The 24,074-nt window shown below is 41.6% G+C and overlaps 1 protein-coding gene across 1 annotated transcript in view; it reads left to right on the top strand.

The window, feature by feature from the left end:
• Nucleotides 1–24,074, top strand: part of sptlc3 (serine palmitoyltransferase, long chain base subunit 3) — a 154,603-nt gene that overhangs the window by 35,720 nt on the left and 94,809 nt on the right. Inside the window, exons 3-4 of the mRNA XM_084321704.1 lie at nucleotides 13,093–13,247; nucleotides 20,075–20,223. Of these exons, the coding sequence (XP_084177830.1) occupies nucleotides 13,093–13,247; nucleotides 20,075–20,223 (304 nt within the window). The remainder of the gene's footprint in view (nucleotides 1–13,092; nucleotides 13,248–20,074; nucleotides 20,224–24,074) is intronic.

Raw genomic sequence — 24,074 nt, 5'->3', positions numbered from 1 at the left:
CCGGGAGGGGGGGGTTCGAGCTGAGCATATGTGTGTAGGTTTTTTAGATAACAGGTATTAGGGGTATATCTTATATAAGACAACTAACTAAAATGTGATCTCATTGGATGTGCCCTGACAATTAATGCTTGTATATCTTATCGTGTGTTGTCATGTTTGTTTATATGTTTGTTTAAAATATAATAAAAAAATAAAATACAAAAAAAAAAACAGAACCTTAACATGTGGGCCCTCATGAGAACGATTCGCGGCACGCCACTTTGCCGACCTCTAGCGGCTTGGGTGTGCATTTCTTTTAATACAATATATAGATAGAATTAAAGCCCTATTTGTTGCCTGTCAATTGCCCTTTCAGGTGACAAAATCTGTTCAGCGGTTCTCGAGTTACATGCTGATATGTGAGGCATGCGCCAAAGTACACATTACCACCCCGACCTCCGGGGGCTCTAGCTCCGTCAATCATTTGGTGATCTCGAGACATTTTGGACAGGGTTGTAGCCAATGAGTGTGGCTTTCCAATGATATGAATGAATGAATGAATGAATGAATGAAAAAGTTTATTTTTGGACATGTTATTCTCCATATTTCTCCAAACAACTCACTATATCTTGTTCCGTCGAACCAAACAATCATAAAAAAAATTAAAAAAAAAAACATTAAAAGAAAAACATAAAAAAGAAAAAAGAAAAAAAGGAATTATAAACAAAAGGTCAAGAGCAATGTGTTTGGTTAGCAGACATGTCCAAAAAAGGAGTAGAGGGAAGCTAAGCTTATTGATCCCTACCCCCTTACATTTATATTTGTTCTTCCATTAATTTTTACTAGATTTAACATAATTTAGTGTATTACAATATAGAATATACTTTTACTTATATTAAAAGATTACAAGAAAAAAAACTTGATTCACTTGACGGCAGTGAATATAGTACAGCACTACATACACAATATAACATAACTTTGTTTATCCTCAATACTCATTTCTGTATTTTTCCTATATGATAATTGGGGATTTAATACGGTCTCTATTGATCGATTTATGATAAAGAAATCGATCAATAGAGACCGTATTAACCCTTTTTTTGCTAGACGTTCAGAGAAAGGTAGATAAACTAATTGCATTGTGTTTTATGGCAATAACGTTCAGGTTTGTGGGAGATGATCCCGAAAAATAAGAGAAATAAAAAAAGTCAATCCAGAAGTCGGATGATTGACAGGGGCTGGCATGACCTAGGAAGTGTAGTTATTCTTTTTATTCGAAAGCCCATCGAATGTCCTGGGTCTCCTCTCACAGGACTGCAAACAAAATGGCGGCGGCGTGCATTTCCTATCGTCAATATTCGCCTTTTTCCGACAAAATTTCTATAACTCATATTTCACTAAACACTTTAAACCATTGGTAAACAAACTTATTGCTGAAAATATACACGTTGACTGCTGTTTTGGCAGAGTTAGGGTCTTTACTCTTGGCTACATTTGAAAAAAAAAACTAACAATAATTCATACATTCTGTAGAGATGGATTCATGACGTGATGTCATTTGCGGTCCACCACCGGACCGCTCGGGCTTAAGAGGTTAATACATTGTATTGCCAACTAATATACAGTAGGCCGACATTGAACTCTTAATGCCTGCAACAGCGTTTCCGTTAGCCGGTAATTACCGGTATTTGACCGGCAAAATCTGTTGAAGTCCGACATATTTAATCTCTCCGGTCTTAATGTCCGGTGAAAATAATTCCCTGAGTCTAAGCACAATTTGATTATTTGAATTGTATTAAAATAGGCTAAAATTAAATAGCCTATGCGATGAACGAAACAATCATTACATTTGTTTCATCGTTGCTTCTAATAATGACAACGACGTTGTCAGCGAGAGCTTGGTGCTGGGTGTGCGAACTTTTGTGAAGCTGCAGAGCCGGAGCAGCAGCAGCACAATGCAGTACTCCAGCAGTACTCCAATTCAGCCATTTTCAATTCAATGTTGGGTGGGGGGCGCTGCTGTGCGGTCCCCAGAAAAGAGCCAATAACAGCTGAATCTGCTGCTCTGCATCGACATACTCTCGCAAATAAGTCATTGGGAGGTGGAGAGAGAGAGAGTCGTCACGCAAACCCACGATAATGTTGCCGTCTCTCTCTGCCAAATTTCTCAGTTCTTCGCTTGATATAATTAATACAAATGTCCAATATAACGGAATTCGTTAGCTCATAAAAATGTGATTATAACAGACTGTTGTTTATTAATGTCGGGCGACTGCCCACAGACACCTATTTGATTTAAAGTCGGCAGCAGCACGAGTCTCGGGACTTATTTTATTTGGAATATAATGACTTTATACGCAAAAGTAGCCTAGTTTTAAGTAAAAATATTATAAATCTACATGCCTTGATGATGTCATTATTTTGTTTTGTTGTCATTCTTTTGCCTATCAATTGTTTTTAAGCTCAATAAACTCTGACCGGAATTTCTCTCATTTGACCGGTAGATTGAAATCTACCGGACACTGAGGCCGGCAACAATTTTTTCTAACGGAAACCCTGGCCTGCAAGACTGGTTTTCCTTCAGCCGGTACACGTACAGTACACACCCATCCACATACAGAAATGTATGTTGTGTATACACTAAGGCTGAGCCCGAACGTTCGTTCGTTACGCTGACATTCGGACTTTAATTAATGGGTTTCAACGTTCTGTGCGGAAAAAAAAGGAGGCGCGCGGGGTTGAGGCGATGTGAAGAGGCGCGGCGCTCGGCTCAACCAGTATGGTCTGCCGGGCTGCAGCTGGATACTATTGTCTCAACCAGAGCTCTCAACCAATGCAATAGAACAATTTTGATTGACAGGCGATTCTTCCAATTACGTCACACCGCTTGCACCCGCCTCTGCTGTTACCACCAATCGGCAAGCGTTTATTCTTTTTTTACTTCCGGGAATGGCGCCATTGATCTGCTTGCGAGAACCACAACAAACTTACCGTAGCTAATACGTTAGCTCCCCGCCGACCACGTAGATGAGGATGACCAAACGAGGCATAATGATTTTACTGCAACGAATGTTATAATAAAACAAAGCCTTTCTATACATGTGTCTGATTGAAAACTTTATTAACAGATTGCAGAAAGGGTACAACTCAGGGCTCTGAGCAACGGAAGGAACTGAGCTAGTATGAACGAGTAATGCTTGCTACTTGCTATGTTCGGGTAAATAATATGCTGATGTTATTGAACGTGTAACACTAACTGTCCACAGATGTAACCAAGAGACTGCACTGCCTAACGTTAATGCCACAAACCGAATGCCTTTGTTTATCATAAGTAGTAACTTTGATGCAGTAGCTTGTTTATTTTCTTCTGAGTGCTTTGTTTAATTACATGTTTACATGAACAGCCACCACTGTAAACAAAATTTGTTTCACCAATAGACTATGCAATGCCGCCCTCCGTAGGATCTATAATAATACAATAAAAAAAAATTATTATTAACACTTTGGTCGCCAGGCTTATATTCAGAATAAACCATCCCACGCCAGCTCTATTTGTCTATGGAGAAGTTCCCCTTCTTTGCAGGGCTATAACTTTTTAAATTGTATTGCTAAATTGACATTACTATGGCCCATTCAACATCAAGTATCGAGTTGAGAGGGGATCAACAGTAGATCTCAAGTCTCCGGGGGAGAAATATGATTGCGATCACAGATTTTTGAAATATTGATATCAAAGACGTGGTACGGCGTCTTTGGCAGAATGAGCATGGCGGGGAATGACGTGGTAAGGCGTTTTTGGCGACCATAGTGTTAAAAAAATTAAAAAAATAATTACATTTTTTTTTAAAAACAAACGTTCGAACGTTCGTTCGATAAACCCTGGCGAACGTTCAAACCCTAAAAACAGGGTTCGGGGACAGCCTTAGTATACACACACACACACACACACACACACAGATTACATTAGGTGTCTATTAGCCACACATACAGGCCTAAGGTACATATACCTCTAGTTATTCAACTATACCTCTCCTCCAGTTATTCCTCCCCCTTCATGCTTCCCCTGGCTTGTTCCTATTGCACTTCATGTTGCCATGGGTGAGAGAGAGACACAACAGTATACCTGCTGAAGACTTAATGAATTCTCAGTGGACTCTTAAGTGTGTTTTCCTCCTGTGCTTCTATCCTCTTGAGATCTGAGATAAGGCGTTGGCAGTGGAAAACAGGAGAGACTATCTTATCATACCGGATATTAAGTCCAGAAATTGCAGAATTAAGTCTTCGTTATTTGATATCTTCCCCTCGTGATGCTTCTGTTAAACAGGATATAGACGGTACAGGGGGATAATAAACGCATCTCTGGTAAGTATTACATTTAAAAGGTTCCCTCAGTTGCATGTGGGAAACATAATTACAGATTTGTTGATTTTAAAATCAACAAATCGAATTGTCAAGAATATCCATTAGTTGACTAAGAATTTCTTTAGTTGTAACTAGGGCTGTCCCCGACTAAGGATTTGGATAGTCTACTTTGATTGGCCAATAGTTGACTAATAGTCAACTACCCCCCTGAATGCAAAAAAAAAGTAATTTTTTTTTTTTTTTTTTCATTTGGGCTGTGGGGGGTGCTTAACTCAATGGACGCCATGCAGTTAGTTGAGCATCGTTTGTATTTACCATGCCAAGCTCTAAGACAGGGGTTCCCAACCTTTTTTCCCCCAGGGACCCCCAAACATCTCTGATGAAATTCCTGGACCCCCCTCCTAATAAAATACCATAAAACAAACTGCTTATACACAGGCATATGCATCATAATTAGACCCACTATGCTTCTTTGACTTGTGCCTTCAATCAACAAATCTAATCTTGCACTATATGTATTTCAAAATGTTGGCCAATATTCAAATCCTGTATTCATCCTCTCAAATCAGGCCCTAATGGTGAACGGTTTGCATTTATGTTGAATGAAGTAAGAATCCACTGCAGTAAAAATATCCTCACCTCGAGTGGTGGTAGTAAGGTTGACTGACATGAGAATGTCCTGCTTCAGATCCTCATTTTCGATATATTGCACATAAACGATGAGCACAGCCTCGTCTGCGACAGTTGTAGTTTCATAAAGTTGTATGGCAAATGGACCTTTTCTAAGCTTTTCTGACAGCTGCTGCTCGCAATCACTTGACATCTTATCAATTCGGTCTTTCACTACATTGTTCGAGAGTGGTACTGATTTTAGTTTATCCGCCACCTGTGGGCCGCACAGTTTCTAAACCATTTTGATGCAGGCTGGTTTGATGAGCTGCTCGCCAACATTGTGCGGTTTCTTTGCTTTTGCAATTAAAAGCGAACACTCAAAGGAGGCTTCGGTAGCCTTCTGTAAATCACTGCCACCCCTGCTCCACGCTACTCTAACATCAACAGGCTTGTTCGCCTTGAGAGACTGTTCTTTCCTCCGAAAAAAGTCTGGATCCTTCCCAACGGTTTCTGGGTGCTTAGACGCCTGATGTCTCTTCAGCTTCAGGCTCGAGTTTGCCAACTTTTCTCCACAAATCACACACTCAGGTCGTTTGTCTGGTCCCTCAGTGAAGCCCATGGTGATGTAATTTTCGCGATTGCTGTAGGTCCTAACTTTTTTTGCAGATGAGCTGCCGTCATCTCCTTTTCGTTTGTCACACATTTTCGCCTCTGGCGGCTGACTGCAGACGAGCCGAGAAAGTTAACTAGCGTGCTAGGCTAGCTACAGAAAGTGATACAGTCAACTGATTCGCGTTTTAGCGGCTACACGGTAGCCTACTGTTAACGTTCAAAAATCATGTCTAGATGTTTATTTATTTATCTTTATTTTTTATTGTAGTGGAGAGACTATTCATGCTTCTGATGATAAAAATATGCTAATATTTCTCTGAAATGAAAAAAATTTTATAAAAAAAAAAAAAAAAAAAAAAAGACCTCAAATCATCTGTGGTCTGGTGGACCCCCTGCGCCCCCTGGCGGACCCCCACTGCTCTAAGAGATAGGAATAAGTGGCTGTGTTTGCAGGGCTATAACTATATTCTATATTATAGCTATGGATACAATACTATGGCCCATTTGACATAGACTATCGTTCAATATGTGTTAGAGAAATAATTTTTTCATCCATACATTCCCGTTTTGTACCGTGGTGAATATGAGTATAGTTTTAGAGTAATCCTGTCTAATCCCAGAAAACGACGCTATGCAGCAATACGTGCATTTCACTAAAAACGTTGCCGTTTCTCGCCTGTACACGCTATTTAGAAATCAAATCTATATCGATATTATGTTTCATCATGAATGCATGAAAGTGTGGGGGGGGCGCTTGTTTTTTGATGCTTTGATCGTCACCAACGGCACATGTTGTGGAGTAACGTTACACACATGTTGTGATCGAAGTCATGGTTGGATCACAGCAGGATTGATACCATATAGCCCTTACCTTCACTAGGATGTACTAGGGGTGGACGGTATAAACGGTATACGGTATAAACGGTATGAATTTACTCTACGGTATGGATTTTGACTATACCGTGTAACCGGTAGTGCAGCTCTAAAATAGCAATGACGTCATGTAACCACAGCGCGACTATTTCAATCGCATTTGCCCCTAAAAATAGATCGAATTAGTCATAGATAATAGATATGTGCAAACTGGAAAAAGTTATTTAGGAGGCTTCGCACAGCGGGCGCACTGGGCGTGTCAACACGCAATTGTCATTTCATAATAAACACATATCACCGCGGCGCACAGCAAGTTTCAATTTCAGTTCCTGGCATTTTTAACCAGTGGAGAAAGGTAAGAGATCGTACCTATCGTTTTTCTTATATGAATTATTCTACGTTAATAAAACATACCTGGTGATCAACTACAGTTTGCTGTAAACATTATGATATGTGTGTAGTGTTATGATAACGACGGGAGGACGGCTGCAGCAGTGGATTTGCGAAATAGCATGCAGCTGCAGAGCCGCAGAGCCAGTGGCTCTTTCAGGTCTGGTCACAGGCCCGCTCAACAGCGCCCCCCCACAAAACGGCTGAACGACCTGAAAGAGCCACTGGCTCTGCGGCTCTGCAGCTACATATGCTTCTAGCAAAATCCAGCCCTGCTGTTTGCAATGGGAGCAGCACGGAGTCTCGACTCGGGACTTATTTTATTTGGAATATAATGACTTTATACGCTAAAGTAGCCTAGTTTTAAGTTAAAATATTATAAATCTACATGCCTTGAGGATGTCATTCTTTATATAGCCTGCCTATCAGGCAAAAAAAATTATTCTAACGGAAACACTGATACCGTGATATATACCGTTACCGTCTATGCTTCAAATTATACCGTGATATAAATTTTAGACCATACCGTCCACCCCTAGGATGTACCCCAAAAACAATATTCCAATTATCTGATCGTGAGTCCCAGTATTGGTGTTGATCGTGTCGCCAACATAATCCGCCACACATCATGCATCGGGAGCATTTCACGCTTCTCAATCCGATCGGGACACCCGCTCCACTTGCCCGACAAAGAAAAGTCCGACCGGAGACTTTTGATCGACGCACAGGCCAATATATGTTTCAAAGGGTGCTCGATACTGCCACCTGGGTGGATGCGGCCGGTATTGCACTTTGGCATTCTAAGGATGATTCCCCATGTTAACTCAGAGTCCGTGTGCCTGTAATGAATGGAAATATCGAATAAAAGAAATAACGACCAAAACCCGAGATATCTCGGGTCTGGTGCCCAACCGCTGGCGAGTTAACCCGAGATATCTCGGGTCTGGCCCCGAATTAGTTAATGTCTGAAGGAGTCGACTGAAGGCTCCTTGTCCTCTGCTAAAGCATGCAATTGGTCCACTGATGGATACATCTTGATATTTGTCTACTCTAGTGTGTTCATTAGATGGGTGAAATCCTCTTTCAGTGCCTTCAGTGTTTTCTTAGGCAGTTAGCCTCGCTGCTATGTGCGCCATTAGCACTAGCCACGCTTCTAGGCCTCTTTGCTTTTGGAAAGAATGATACAAAATACATAAAAAAATATATATTATAATATGGGCGGCTGGGTAGGGTAGTGCAGTGGACTAAGCACTTGCCTACCACCGCAGAGACTCTGGGATCGAATCCAGCTGTCAGCAGTACCTCCGGCTTGGTCAGTCGTCCCTACTAACACAATTGGCAGTGTTAGCGGGTGGGAAGCCGGTGGGGTATGTGTCCTGGTCGTTGTAAACAGCGACTCCTACTGGTCGGTCGGGGTGCCTGTTCAGCAGGGAAGGGATCTGGGGGAGGTAGTGTGATCCTCCCACACACTACATTCCCCCAGTGAGAGTCCTCGCTGTCGGGTGAAAAGAAGCGGCTGGCTGACTCCACATGTATCGGAGGAGACATGTGATAGTCTTCACCCTCCCTAGGCCGACAGTGGGGGGAAAATGAGCGCAACGACCAGGAAGGGAATTGGCATAACGACTAAATTGGGATGGGAGAAAAATACGGGGGGGGGGGGGAAGTGAGGGGGGGGAAAAAAGTTAGATATATATATTTTTTTGCAATCGACTAAGAGGTTGACAGTCGACTACGGCTCCTTTCAATTGATTAGTCGACTAATCGGGGTCAGCCCTACTTGATACTAACCTTTTTTCCCCCGCCGGCGGACCGCAGATGACATCACGACATAAATCAATCTCTCTAGTCTAGACTGTATGACATAATGTTGCGTTTCCCCCCCCCCCCCAAATGTATCCAAGAGTAAGACCCTAACCATGTCACAACAGCAGTCATAGTGTATATTTTCAGCAATATGTTTGTTTACCAATAGGTTAACACTTTGAATGCCATCCACGAGTTTTCTCGTGTTTACCCCCCGCGGGTTGAATGCCCACTCACGAGAATATTCGTTTTATTCGTTTTTTATTAGCGATCTGAAATCATATTGCATCAAGCGAGTCTATCGTTGGAGATCCGGGACGCCTATTGCTTAATAACAGCGGAGCAGTGCTGCCGTTGCTTCCGCGTTTTCCCTGATTGGCTGCGACACGCCCCGCGGCAGGCGCGGCAACCGCAGAGCGGAGCGGCAGAGCTTGCGGAATTATGTAACCGCCCTAATCCGCCATGATTTTCATTCGCCGCTCAGCTCACCTGGCAGCGCAGCGGTCCTGCGGTCCGTTGTTGATGAGTTTGAATCCCATGACATTTTTTTTTTTAACATGATTTTTTTTTTAACACTTTGGTTGCCTTGGGTTAAATTAATGATATACCATAGATTGCCAGCGCTATTTGTCTATGGAGAAAGTCCCCTTCTTTGCAGGGCTATAACTTTTTAAATTCTATTGCTACATTGCCATTATTAGGGCCCATTCAAAGTCCTATATGTATTGTTCATTGTGTAGCAACGTTAAACTTTTTCATTCACATATTCATAGTAAAGTATGGTCTAATGTATAAGTATGTTTTCATCTCTTTCTGCAGCTTTCTCCAGAACGTGATATATAGCCCCAAATGCATTATATTGATGATGAAATACAGTTTGATGGCAATCAGCGCGATATAAAAAATTCCAACTAGACGTACTTCTAGAAGTTACTACATGTCATCTGATGTTGACCGGATGGGCGAGGGGGCGTTTATAATTCCGTGGGCAGCGTTATACCAATCATCTAATGTGGGTCAAATGTTGATAAAAGCAGTTAGTATCGAAGATGGTAACGTTACACGCTGAAACTCACCCCAGTCTCCGCGCGCCGTTGGGCGATCATCGTCGAGTAGAAATTTTATCATTATGGGATATATTATTACCCGGTCCATCTCCAGCTTGTATAATGGTATATACGTCCAAATCATGTTGTTTATCGAGTTATTGGCAATCGATCGCTATGTAGTGTGACGAGCTAGAGTGCCGGAACCTATACCGAGTGGCCGGAAGCAATACGGACGTCTAGCACAACCTCTACTGCGCTTCCTGTTAAGCGGTTGCGCCGATCGGCCACCAGATGGCGCTCCTGAACCGCCAGAGAGCTCAGTGGGTCCTGCTGGTGGATCTCAGGCCAGCGGAGGGACATTATGAATCCGATCGCAGATTTTTGAAATATTGATATAAGGACGCTGTACAGCGTCCCCCGGCAACTTTAGCATGGCCAGGAAAGACGTCTAAAGACGTGTCCCGGCAGTCAAAGTGTTAACGTGTATTCTTTCGCCGGTTAAGGTTAGGCATGGTTAAGGTTAAGGTTAAGGTTAGGCATTGTTTCAGAGTTGGTTAAGGTTAGAACGGTTAAGTTTAGGCGCTGTTAAGGAGCTGGTTAAGGTTAGAGTTTGTCTTAGAGAATGGCAATATTCTTTCTATGGTTAAGGTTAAGGTTAGGCATGGTTAAGGTTAAGGTTAGGCATTGTTTCGGAGTTGGTTAAGGTTAGAACGGTTAAGTTTAGGCGCTGTTAAGGAGCTGGTTAAGGTTAGAGTTTGTCTTAGAGACAGCCTATTTCCACACTGCCGCTCTCCCGCGTTGCCGCGGTCACATGGTCAAATTGTCACATTCTTGCATTGCTCCGCTGTTAAAAAGCAACACGCATCCAGGCACCCCCGGCGCTCAGATGTGAAAAAAGCGCCCCCTATCGTCTCCCTTTTGGATTGAACTCAATGAAAATTAATGGGAAAAAGAAACCCGCACTCCACATTTTACTTCTCACTCATGCAACAGGCGTCTACCAGCTTCATGCTGGACTCATGGAGCATCGGGGATGTGTTATACAGTATCACGGTGGATCACTAAAAGGAGCGATTTTTTCGAATGGCGATCAGGAATTGGAATAACTCATTTGAATACCATCTGATCTCAGGTAAGGAATCTATGTTACCAGTCTAAGGATAATCAGATCAGTTTTCATGGATATATAAGCATTTATGTGATATCGCTGTTAGACTGTGCGCGCCGTCAGGAAATAGGAGCAGCGATTATCGGCGCACGACACGAGCGTGCATGCATACACATATACTATCGATCATCTAGCGTTTATTTAAAAACGATTCATAAATAGGCTGACAAATGACAACATTCTAGAATATTCCAAGAAAAGGCGATTATCGGGGAATCTTTTCAGTGAAACAGAGTGCTTTTCATAATGGTAGAACACGGAAATGAAGCGATAAAAAAACAATCCACAGAAATGAAGCGATAAAAAAAAATCTGCTTTGACAATGTTGACTGGAAAACGAGTCTTTGATAAGCGACGGGCAGATTAGACACATAGCCATAATTTAAAACATAGATTAGGCGATATTAACGTTAACATTGAAGTGGCCCTGGGCATTCAAGGGACTAATAATGAATTAACCTTGGGCAGTCAAAGTGTTAGTGTTATTAGTGAGATTTTAGTTTATGGAATGTCTTTATAATTTAGCGAATATCTGCCATTTTGAATTAGCGTTGCTAAAGGTTTTGTAGTCATAATGAGGAGAGGGCACCCACAGCTCTCAATGAGCGTTGACATTTCGAAAAACTACCTTTCCCAGCCGATTCCAGCTTCCTGCAAGCAAATTACTTCCTGATTATAATTTTTTATTTCTTGGATTATCTACCACAAAACTGAACATTATTGGCATATATTGGAGCGCAGTTAGTGTACTGTCTACCTTCTGTGAACATTTAGCAACAATCCCTGTTGCAATCCGATCCAAAATGGCGGAGCCATATCCATTATAAGAATGGAACTCCATAATAAAAAAAGTAACTATTTACAGTAGATTTCATTGTCTGTTCTTCCTGCACGCCTGGTGATACTAAATCCAAATTGAACTCTCACATTGGAAAGAGTTGATTTGGCCCAATCCATAGATGTGCAAGTTGGCTATAACAAGGTAATTTATAGGCCTGGTATTATATTTTCTATAATAATATTTCAAATAGCATGTGTCCGGATGGCAGAATTCAATACTGTATCTACAAAACCTTCTGTTTAATCATCTTCCCTTTATTAATTTCTTTAGATTTTTTTTTTTTATTTTTATTTTTTTATACACGTGATCTCAAGAAGGTGCTGCATGGGCTCAGTGGCAGTTTTTCAAATCTGGTCATTTTTAGCATGGTATTCACTGTCAAAGATGCAAAGAAAAATCCTAATTTATATTCTCCTTTGTTCACAATTTATTTACTCAAGCCTAGTAACAGACACAATATTTCTGACAATTGGAATACATTTACTGAGGTCCATAGATGTCCCTAGATACCAAGAACATGCAGATGGACCTTGTAGAAGTGGAGCAATCTTCCATTTACTTAGGTATGTATTTTTAGGCGGATCTTCAGAAAATAGCGCTTAACAGGTTAAGCTGCTGGCCACTACCATAATTGTCTTTATACCCGTATAACTGTACATATTAATATTACAACTCTGTACATACATCTGATTAGCATTAGCATTAGTGGTGGCAGTACTACACCATCTCTGGGTGCATGCTTCATTTGTTTATGAAGGCAAAGGCTCATATGCATGTAGTGGCAGCTTGGCAGGCAAAAATACATAATAGAGTAGCGGAAAGGACTGTACATGCAACACAAGAAGTGCTGTTAATAATGTTATTGTGTCAGTTTGGGAGCACTATTCATTGGCCTGTCTGGCCCCACAAAATAAATCTTGTGTTTGGGAAAAACTGATGTACCGTAATTCCTCTAATAGTAACCCCGGCTTGTATTTGTTTCAACTGTAGCGGGTACCAGGCTTGTATTAGGAGGAGGCCTGTATAAGAGGGAGGCCTATATTTCAAATTTTCAAACGGATCATAATGAATAAATCAACATTTTGTGTCAGTTTGAACCCAGTAAAATGTACTGGGTTCATTTATTGAAACCAAGTACTGTATGAAATAGTAAACGGTGCAATTACAGGTGGTCACTGGTCATTTCAACGTTTTCAAAGTGAAATCAAGTAACTAGCTCAGTATGCAGCTCAGTAGTAACCCGGCTTGTATTAGGAGGCCGGCTTATAATTGCTTAGCTCAAGAGCGCACCCGGCCATTAATAGAGACCCGGCTTGTATTTGAGACCCGGTTACTATTAGAGGAATTACGGTAACTGCTTTCTGTGGTGGTTGTGTTAAACATGTTCTATCTGCTCTCAGGATTTTATACCGCTTTATCAAGATTTTGAGAACTTCTACACACGCAACCTGTACATGAGGGTACGAGACAACTGGAACCGGCCCATATGCAGCCTACCAGGACCTGTGTTCGATGTGATGGAGAGGGTGTCTGACGACTACAACTGGACATTTAGGTACTTGTTTATATCTATAGTACAAAGTGTTGCTTTTAGTTAGTTAATAGGGAATGGCACTAGTGGTGAAGAGGTAGTTCAGAGGTGGGCGCTGACGGGAGGTGAGTACACTTTTATCCCAACTTCCTGTATTTGTCAAGTTATTAGCTGGTAAGGTTATAGCTATACTTTAAATCCCTTGAGAAATGGGTCAGTGGGGAGGTTTACCGCATACCTGCGTATACACTCCTGAATACCAGTCAATGTAAATTAATGTTTCATAATTATATCCCTGAGCGACTGTGTCCACCGACCGCAGCAGTTCCATAACTCTGAATAGCTTTCATTAAAATCTTTTCAAATTTGCTGTGTACATTTATGACTCCTAAATGGTAAATAGTGCTTTAATCCAAAGCTCTAAACTATTTTTGTTCCTCACATTCACACACCCAAACGGCAGATGCAACCATGCAAGGTGCCAACCTGCTCATCGGGAGCAATTGGGGGTTAAGTGTCTTGCTCAAGGACACTTCGCCACGCTGCCCGGGACAACCGGGAATCGAACCGGGAACCTTCAGATTACCAGACGACCGCTCTACCTCCTGAGCCACTGTCGCCACTCCTAGAGGAGGAAGCCTATTGATTTTGATGACCTTTCCTCTTTCCGCTACCATCAGGCAAAATGTTCATATCTTACTTGTGGATGCCATAACCCGCCATATCCTGAATAGTTTTAACCTCTTAAAGTTCCAACGCCCCGCCTGTGTTGCATGTCTCAACACATTCTACAGCCATCTGTCGGCGTTACGCTGCGTTATTGTCTATAAACCAACACATCTAAAGTAAAAAAAGATAAATGGCCACTTTTCTGCCTGCCTGCCTGCCTCTTTCTGCACCCAGAAAAGTGGAAATTTTTTTACTTAAACTTGAGGACTGCATACTTTTTTTTTTTGCAAAGCTTAACTTTATACTTATAGCCCATGCATGGGCCTGGTCTCTTTTGAAAGATAACATTCTGAAGTTACTAATGCAAAAAAGGAAAATCACTAATAGTGCTAATGAAATAGAGTAACTGTAGTCTGAACTTGAGTTGAACTTGTGTACTCACATTCTTCTGTAGTGGTTGCAAGATTCCATATTCCAGCATAGAGGTATAAGCTTGAAAACACTGCGGTTCCATAGCCTGAAGTCTTATGTAGTACAGGTCAACATTTTATAAAGATCCGTTCAGAAATGGGTCCAAAATCCATTTCTTCATCCACGGCCGTTCATTCTGAAGTGTGATTCACTTCTGGTTTTCTCTCGTCAACTTTCACCTAGATCCCTTATTTTCATCCACTGATGTGTTTTTGTCTAAGTTTGTCTACGTTGTCAAGCCGGTGGCAGGAGTCTGTAGGTCCGCGCGCAGTGATCTGTCCACTTCCCCTAGATGGGCGGCATCTTCTAGAAAATGAGTGTTCATTGGAGGAGCTTAGAGCGCATCTGTACAACGATGATGTTCATTGGTTATGGTTGGATTATTATGAGGCGCAAATGGGAGGAATCAAGGGGGGAGTCAGAGTTCGGCTTGTGCCAGTGAGCGAATCAGCAGATTGCAGAATGATTTTTTTGTTTTGTTTTGTAATTACTAGTACTCGCCAGACTGGCGAGTGCTCTTCATGAATTACTCGCCAAACGTAAAAAATACTCGCATTTGGCGAGTAAAGTGGCCTAATTTCCTCCCCTGAGCATAATATACTATTTAGCTTTTACATACATTATCTATGTTTATATCAGCCAATTATACAATATTTTAATAATATATCCCTATCAGACACGTGCCTTTTCATCCATATATACCTATCTCTTTATCAGACACATACATTTTCATTTACGTACACACTATCTATTAGGGAATGTCAATTTCTTTGGTTGAAAATGTTGTTTTACCACGATTTTGAAATGACATTTACTATTCTCCTGCTTAACATGTCTGGGAAGAGTTCCATTCCTGCATACCACGGAACATGACAGTTCGCTTCATTGCATTCGACCTCACTTTTGGAAGTGTAAAACCTCGTGCAGAAGCATGTCTGGTGGAATGGTTGTGTCTGTCAAGACTTATAGATAAATTGTTATATAAAATTGAGGGGATCTTTGTAACAAGAATATTCCTAGTGAATACAAGGAGTGAGCAGAGTAATTTATGTTTGACAAGTAACCAAGTTAAACAACAGTGCATCGCTGCAACATTAGTTCTGTACTCGCAGCGAAGCGCTATACGTGCTGCTTTGTTTTGATTAGCAGTTCTGGAGCGTCGGGAGTCCGGGGTGGTCATCTGATGTGCGGCGTGTAAAAAGACGCTCGTATGACATATTGTCATGTACTTTAACTCGAGAACTGAGGCACGGGTCGAGTGAGGTGACGTTCGAACGGCAACAAGTAGATCTTTCAAACGGTTATTCATACTGTATGTTCGGCGAAAAATGTAGCCAGAGCTGCTAGACCAGGGGTGGCCAACCAGTCAGAGACTAAGAGCCAGAAAATTACTGTGGTACCACAAAGAGCCACACCATATATACCAGCGTTTCTCAACCTTTTTTTCAGTCACGGCACCCTTCATGTGTTTATAGGTCCCACCCTCTGGCCTCTGATGTTGCTAATGTCTTTCATTTGGGCCTCACAGGGTTAACCTCTTAAGCCCGATCAGTCCGGTACTGGACTGCAAATGACATCAGGCCATAAATCCATCTCTACAGAATGTATGAATTAATGTTGCGTTTTCTTTTCAAATGTAGCCAAGAGTAAAGACCCTAACCCTGTCAAAACAGCAGTCAAAGTGTATATTTTCAGCATTACGTTTGTTTACCAATGATTGTAACTGTTATTAGTGAAATATATGATTATAGAAATCTCAGGGCATTGAGTCGGAAACCGGCGCATATTGACGGGAGGAAGTGGCACAGCCAAAAGTGAGTGTAGTCTTTTGAAGGAAGAGACCCAGGGCTTTTGATGGACTTTCGAATTTCGAAAAACTACCCTACCCAGCTCACGCCAGCCCCTGTCAATCATCTGACTTCTGGATAAACTTTTAAATTTCTCTTATTTTTCAGGGTTATCTCCCACAAACCTGAACGTTATTGCCATAATACAGAACGGTTAGTTTCTCTACCTTTCTGTGAACGTCTAGCAAAAAACGGCGTTGCAATCTGATGAAACATTTTGGAGAAATTTACCTTATAAAAAAGTAACTGTACTTTTCACGCCTGGTGATACTAAATCCAGATTGAATTCTGCCATTGGAAAGGGGAGATTTGGCCCGATCCATAGATGTGCGACTTGGCCATAATAAGGTAATTTATAGGCCTGATATTCTATAATCATATTTCAAATAGCATGTGTCCGGATGGCAGAATTCAGTACTGTATCTACAAAACCTTCTGTTTAATCATCTTCCCTTTATTAATTTGCTTAGATTTTTCAGGTCTGGTCCATTTTAGCATTGTGTTATTCACAGTCTAAGATAAAAAAAAATATATATATATAATTGAATTGATATTCTCCTTTGGTTCATTACAATTTACTCAAGCCTAGTAACATACACAATATTTCTGACACTGGGAATACATTCCCTGAGATCCATAGATGTCCCTAGAATCAGATACCAAGAACATGCAAATGAACCATTTAAAAAAGAAAAGTCTGTAAATGTTTATTCTATGTCTTATGGAATGAATAAAAAAAACAAAATATTATATATATACCGGTATATTTTTTTTTAATGGAGGGAGGAGCCACACATTGGTGGGCAAAGAGCCACGGGTTGGCCACCCCTGCGCTAGATGCTCGCAAAGTGCCGTGACTTTTGGTGACAGGCATGACAGCCCGAGAATGGGCCATTGCAAGTTAAGAGATTAAATAAGGGGGGCTCCAGTAGCTCACTGCATATCTCGGCGCTATTTCAGCGTCGGGGAAACGCTGAAATGGTGGACTCCGAGTTCGATTCCCGGACCCGCCGTCATTTGCCAGAATGTCTTCCCCTGCTCTATATCCCGTTTCACCCTGTATCTGTCGGTCATGCTTGACCAGAAAAGCGATAAATGCTAAAAAATAAAGTTAAAAAAAAAAAAATAAAAAAAAAAAAAGAGATTAAATAAAATGAACAAAATGACCAATATTGTCCAGAAAAACAAAGGGACTGCATTTAGCATAACATAAATATGCTGCAAATAGCATGGCAAAGCCCAATAGGCAACTATAATGCCCATATTGACCTGCTAAATGTAACATTACTCAAAAATATGAGTACTTGCATAATGTAATCAAACGATGGACCTCAATACATCGCAACAACAGACACATTGTACAACTGGTACATTGGTAAGCTATATCTTTCATTACTCAACATCATTTCACTTCTAAAGCAAAAAATGTGTGCTTGAGAGAGGTTTTAGTAAACAGTGTCCCAAAAAAAAGAGTTCCAAAATCCTCAGTGGCCATCCACCACCGTGCGTTCTGAAGTCTTGAGTCACAATTTTTTTTCGCTCGTCAACTTTCACCTACTTCCTATATTTGCACCCCCCGTTGGACGCAGACACTCATTGGCTACCAACACTGACCAATCATTTTCGCCATCAGCGGTGATTAGTCAGTTCTTGAGTTCTTGAGTTCTTTCACTACACACATGAGTGCATGCTTACCAACTGTCCGTCTGCAACACTACTATCACCAACATCTAAGAAGGGAGATCCCCCCTTGAATGGCCCTTCTAAGGTTTCTCTCCTCCACACTGCCTGTGGAGCTTTTTTCCCTATTGTTAGGTTTTAGTGAGTTTTTCCTTACCTTCGCGTGGGGTATGTCTGGGAGTGCTTGCATTCTTTCATTTATTTGCATTCATCTAAAAATGTTTGGACCTTATGGTGTTCTTGTTCTGTTCTTGACTTATTGTTATGTTTTCTTCTTGACTTGTTTAAAGAAGACCTGTACGGCCCATGGGGACATTAACGTGTGTTGTCGGGCCCTATAAATAAATTTGATTTGATTTGATTTGAGCGTATACAGCACGATGCGGTCATTTGACGCGCGGCATGTAAAAAGACACTCGCCTGACATAACGTCATGTAACTCGAGAACAGAGGCACTGAATTGGTAGTGAGGTGGCGTTCGAACGGCTGCAAATTCAAGTATCCAATGGTATATTATAGGGCTGGGCGATAAAACGATAACGATAATTATCGCGATAAATTATTTCCTCGAAATAAACATGAAACGTGGTCGCAAAGTTTCGATATATCGATTTTCCAAGCTTGGATATCAGCACACGCAATAACAACCAATCAGGAATAGAGCTACGTTACGTGATGACGCGCTTACGCACCACAGCTCCAGATGTGCTACTGTTTTGGTTTCGATTTCCGAGGAGATTAGTTTAGCAACTTTAGTTAGGAAAATGCATGAAAATTCCAGTGAAGGAGATGGCGACAGCGAAGGAGATGACAACCCTACGCCTACCGCAAGCCTTAGCGCCTCAAATGTAGAGGAAATTGTTATTAAGAAGGGTGTTTCGACGTCGGCAGTATGGACACATTTTGGCTTTTTAAAGTCGGACAAAAATCAGAGCAGCGTTCGCTGCAAACTGTGTCGACGACCGGTGCTAACAAAAACGCGGAACACAACAAACATGTTCTATCACCTAAAAGTTTATCACTCATTAGAGTACACTGAATACAAACACATTCAGTCGGAAAGGAGTGGTGGTGTTAGCCGACAGCCACGAACAAGAACCATTGACGTTCGTGCTGCGCCTGGAACTGATGCAACTACATATCCACTAAGTTTGGATGCAGCAAGAACCGTCCGTGAATGAAATCTACACAGTTCCATTCTTATAATGCATATCCAGTGGCGGTAGGTTGCCCCCTGGTGGAATATAATAATCTATGCACTGGGCCCGGGGCGGTTACTGCGTTAGAAGAAGGTGCGCGGACTGATGACGACATCAACTCGAGACGAGACATTCAGTTGTTTTGGCGGTCGGAAATCACCCATAATCACAAGAAACATTCATTCAGACAGTACAGTTGGATCTAACTAAATTGATTTATATGGACACATTCATGGAGAATTCAAGCCGGGACCACAACGTTTCTCAAAGGGTTGGCTCGACACGCGACGGCTCTCCAACTCGTCTCGTAGTGACGTCTTTGTTCTACCGCAGCAAAAAAAGTGAGTATCTATTAATAGCCCGCCGGTGCCGGGCATAAGAAGTTAATTAAACTTGACAGAAATAATTATTTCATGTATATCGACGATAATTATCGATATCGAGTGATATGAAAATTATTTAATTTTATCGCGATAACGTTTTTGGCCATATCGCCCAGCCCTAGTATATTACATGATCGGCGAAAAAAGTGCTGCGACGTGTGTGCATGGGCATGACAGCGAATTCGGGTTGTTGCGTGGTAAGAGGTTAATAAACATTTGCATAAAGGAAGCATGTCAGTCAACTCCCATGTTGATAAGAGTATTAAACACTTGAAAAATTGGAACAGATACAAAATATGTGATTAATCACAGTTAACTATTGGATTTCAATGTTTTCAGCCTTTCGTTGATTATCAGCCTTCCGTGAAGTATCAGCGTTGTGTTTATTTAGTATTGTTGAGGCCCTTGTTCGGTGGAATTCTGTCCTTCCACGGACTGACAGGCTGAAACGCTCTCTCTTATCTGGACAAAAATGTAGTAGTCATTGTTTCATATCAGAAGGATGTTTATTTGCACAAACAAAGGTTCTCGTACAGAATTTAGAGGTATAAGGAAAGCTAAGAAATTCATCTGCCTTCTCTCTCTCTCTCTCCCTCTGACAGGCTAACTGGGAAGACGATCGAGGACGTCATCAACGTCGGCTCTTACAACTACCTGGGCTTTGCTGAGAACAACGCAGACTTCCTGAAAACGGTGGCCGAAAGAACACGCCAGTACGGGGTGGGTGTCTGCAGCACCAGGCAGGAAATGGGTGAGTTTTGCTTTCACTTTCTAAACTCCAGAAACTCCTTTTTGAATCCGAAGGTCATGATACTTCTCCGTACTCAGTGGGTTGTTGTGAATCACTGCTGTCCACTTGAGATATAAACAAAAAAAATTTATAATACATATCGTATCTTAACCTCTTGAGCCCTAGCCCTATTTTCTGAAAATCAGCCTAAAAATACATAAGTAAATGGATGATTGCTCCACTTCTACAAGGTCCATTTGCATGTTCTTGGTATCTAGGGACATCTATGGATCTCGGTGTCAGAAATATTGTCTGTTACTAGGCTTGAGTAAATTGTAATTAACCAAAGGAGAATATCACTTTTCTTTTTCTTTCTTTCTTTTTGCATCTTTGACAGTGAATAACACCATGCTAAGATTTACCAGACATGAATAAATGCCACTGAGCTCATTCAGCACCTTCTTGAGATCACGTGTACAAAGAATCTAAGCAAATGAATAAAGGGAAGATGATTAAACAGAAGGTTTTGTAGATACAGCACTGAATTCTGCCATCCGGACACATCCAATTTGAAATATGATTATAGAATATGAGGCCTATAAATTACCTTATTATTGTCAAGTCGCACATCTATGGATCGGGCCAGATCTCCCATTTCCAATGGCAGAGTTCAATCTGGATTTAGTATCACCAGGCGTGCAGAAAAAAACGTGAATTAAATCTACTGTAAATACAGTTACTTGTTTATAATGGACATTTCTCCACCATTCTTCATCAGATTGCAACACCGTTTTTTGCTAGGCGTTCACAGAAAGGTAGAGAAACTAACTGCTTTCTAATTTATGCCAATAACATTCAGGTTTGTGGGAGATCATCTAAAAAAATATGATAAATAAAAAAAGTCAATCCACAAGTCGGATGATTGACAGGAGCTGGCTTGAGCTGGGTAGTGTCGTTTTTCGAAATTCCAAAGCCCATCGAAAGCCCTGGGTCTCCTCTCATATGACAAAATGGCGACGCGCATTTCCTAGCGTCTATATTGGCCTATTTCTGACTAGATTTTCAAATCTCATATTTCACTAATAACATTTTAACTTATTGGTAAACAAACGTATTGCTGAAAATATACACTTTGACTGCTGTTTTGGCAGGGTTATGGTCTTAAAAAAAAACTTAACATTAATTCATACAGTCTGTAGAGATGGATTTATGGTATGATGTCATTTGCGGTCCACCACCGGACCGTTCGGGCTTAAGAGGTTAAGTCTAAAGAGAAGAATCGTCCATGTCAAGTGTTTTACATGTCTTAGCGTGGCTTTATTTTGTCCAGTTTTAAGTTGCTTGATATTCTTTTTTTTATCCACTTTTTCTCCTTTTTCTATTTTTCTCTCATCCCAATTTAGCCATGCCAATTCTCCCCTCTCCTGTCTCGCATGTGCCCCCCACTGGCCGGTTGTAGCATGTCCCCTCCGATACATGTGTAGGCAGCCAGTCGCATCTTTTCACCTGCCAGCGCGGACTCTCATTTGGCGAGGAGTAACGTGTAGGAGGCTCACACTGCCCCCGCCATTTTCCTGTCTCTGCTGTGCAGGCGCGGCGCCCCAACCGACCTGTAGGAGTTGCTGTTTACGTCCAGATTACCACCCATCGACTTCCCACCTGCTAACTCTGCCAATTGAGTTAGTATGACGGCCGGCCCAAGCCGGAGTCAATGCCGACAGCCGGATTCGATACCGGTGTCTCGTGTGTTGGTGACGAGCGCAATGTCCGCTGCGCCACCCAGCCGCTGTGATATTCTTTTCCAAAAAAAAGGTCAACCTTCTGGGAGAGAAATCCTGTCACTTTTCATCACATGCACCATTACTCATCATGTCTCATGAATCCAATGTCTGCATCGTCGGTCACCTTCTAGCAGCTACAACAATGTATGAATTATTCACCCTTTGTTAAATTCTGTACAGTTTTGGGCATACGGTATGCTTGGATCATTACACATGCATTCATGCTGAGGAGTAGGGAATGATATCATGGTGTGATCCAGACAGCAGCAGAAGAATAGGAGCAGCGGTAGAACAGACTGGAGCTGAAGGTAGGAGTTGTTTTATTGTCTGGGCTTCAGTACAGCCACAGTCCAGCAGCTGATCACACCTGTATGTCTGTGTCAGCGTTCCCACTGATCGTCAAATTCTTTGGAATATCATGGAATTTTGAGAGATGGGAAATTCATTAATTCTCTAGTGTTGGCCTGAGAAATATCAAATAAGTCATTTTACAAATGGGTCACCTTACTGGAATCTACATGACTATACAGCATGTCATGTAGTCTACATTCATTCATTGTTTGATTCTGCTGATTATTTATAATTATTTTTTTTACATTCTATAGCCTCCTTTCCACAGCAAGGTTAAGTACGTTTGTGCTCCAAGATGTTGAAGGTGGTCAGTCAGGTTCCTGTAATGTTGTTTCTATGGTGAAATCTGAATGTGTGTCAGGTGTGGGTTCATAGGTCAAATCATGGTTCATAGGTGTGTAAAAACAGACTACATGCGTGGTAGGGTTGCAGTGGTGATGTGGAATTTCCCATGACTAATAAACTCATGGCGACACCGGTGTTACCGGTCATTTTACACAATGATCAATATCTTTAGAGAGCTTACTTTGGTCTTTAACTCATTGAGCGCCACGCTCTTTTCCCATCTTTACTCAATGGAGCCAGCGTTATTGACCATTTTAGCGATGTTTTGCGGAGCCATCGTGTGTTCTGTATTATAGCTATGGAGACAATAGTATGGCTCATTTGACAGGCATTGTTCATAGTCCATCACTGACTAACCAGTTAATTTCTACATACTGTGTATTTGTGCGCTATTACACGCTAAACATCCCTTTCCAGAATAATCGTCTTTTTTCATAGATTGCAAGATATGATGCGTTATATGCCCATCGTTCTGGTTGATCGCCTAAAACCCCAAATACTTCCAAATAAAAGGTATATATACCATATACATATGTGTCTTCACAAAATCATCAAGGGGGGGGGGGGTCATTTTAACTAGAAACTGCGATCGTTACAAAGAGCATGTTTTACGTCTGGTAAAATACGACACTGACCAGTACAGAAGCATGTTTTACATTAAAAAAAATACCAGCAGGTTACCTAAGATAGATCTTACCTCATGTATATTGGGCATGGCTACCATACGGGAAATAATAGCTCTGAGGCACCAAATCTTCCACAGATTGCTATGTTGTGATCCACTCCTAAATAGGTAAATCAGTACTGGAAGACGAGTGATATCCCCAGTTCAAAAGGTAGGCGATACTGCCACCTGGCGAGATTCGATCGTCATTGCAATTCCGTAGGCAGATGTGCCAGGGAGACCTAGGGAGCTCCGGCTGAGTGTCAACGGGGATCAAAGGAAAAGGATCAAAACCCGAGAATTCTGGGGTATGGCGCTCAACCGCTGGCGGCAAAACCCGACTTTTCTCGGGTTTGGCGCAGAAAGGGTTGACGTTGGGGCTTATGGCCATATCGTTTTTTTCCCCTGAGAGCCAGTGTCTTTTTTGCTGGTCTCGTCACTGTCGCTCCTTTTCAGACAACCAATCATATCCAACTAATCATGTCACACACCTACATGCTCCTCGCTCCGTTTGTCAGATTGCACGGTGACGGCAGGAACATCACCAAACTCATCGAAACAAAGTATGAGGGCAAGCATCCTCCGGTTGGTGGTCATCGCGACAAAACACCAATACAGTCAAATAACAAATGGCTAATAAAAACCAAGTGCCGAATTGCGATGCCGGGCAATAAAAATAACAAATATACAATTAAAGACAGGGGCGAATCGAGATTCTAGACTGTAAAATA

The sequence above is a fragment of the Notolepis coatsorum genome (assembly GCF_963971535.1).
Source record: "Notolepis coatsorum genome assembly, chromosome: 9".
NCBI lineage: Eukaryota > Metazoa > Chordata > Actinopteri > Aulopiformes > Paralepididae > Notolepis > Notolepis coatsorum.
Note: the sequence above shows the minus strand (reverse complement) of the source record. Positions and strands in the feature narration are given on the sequence as shown.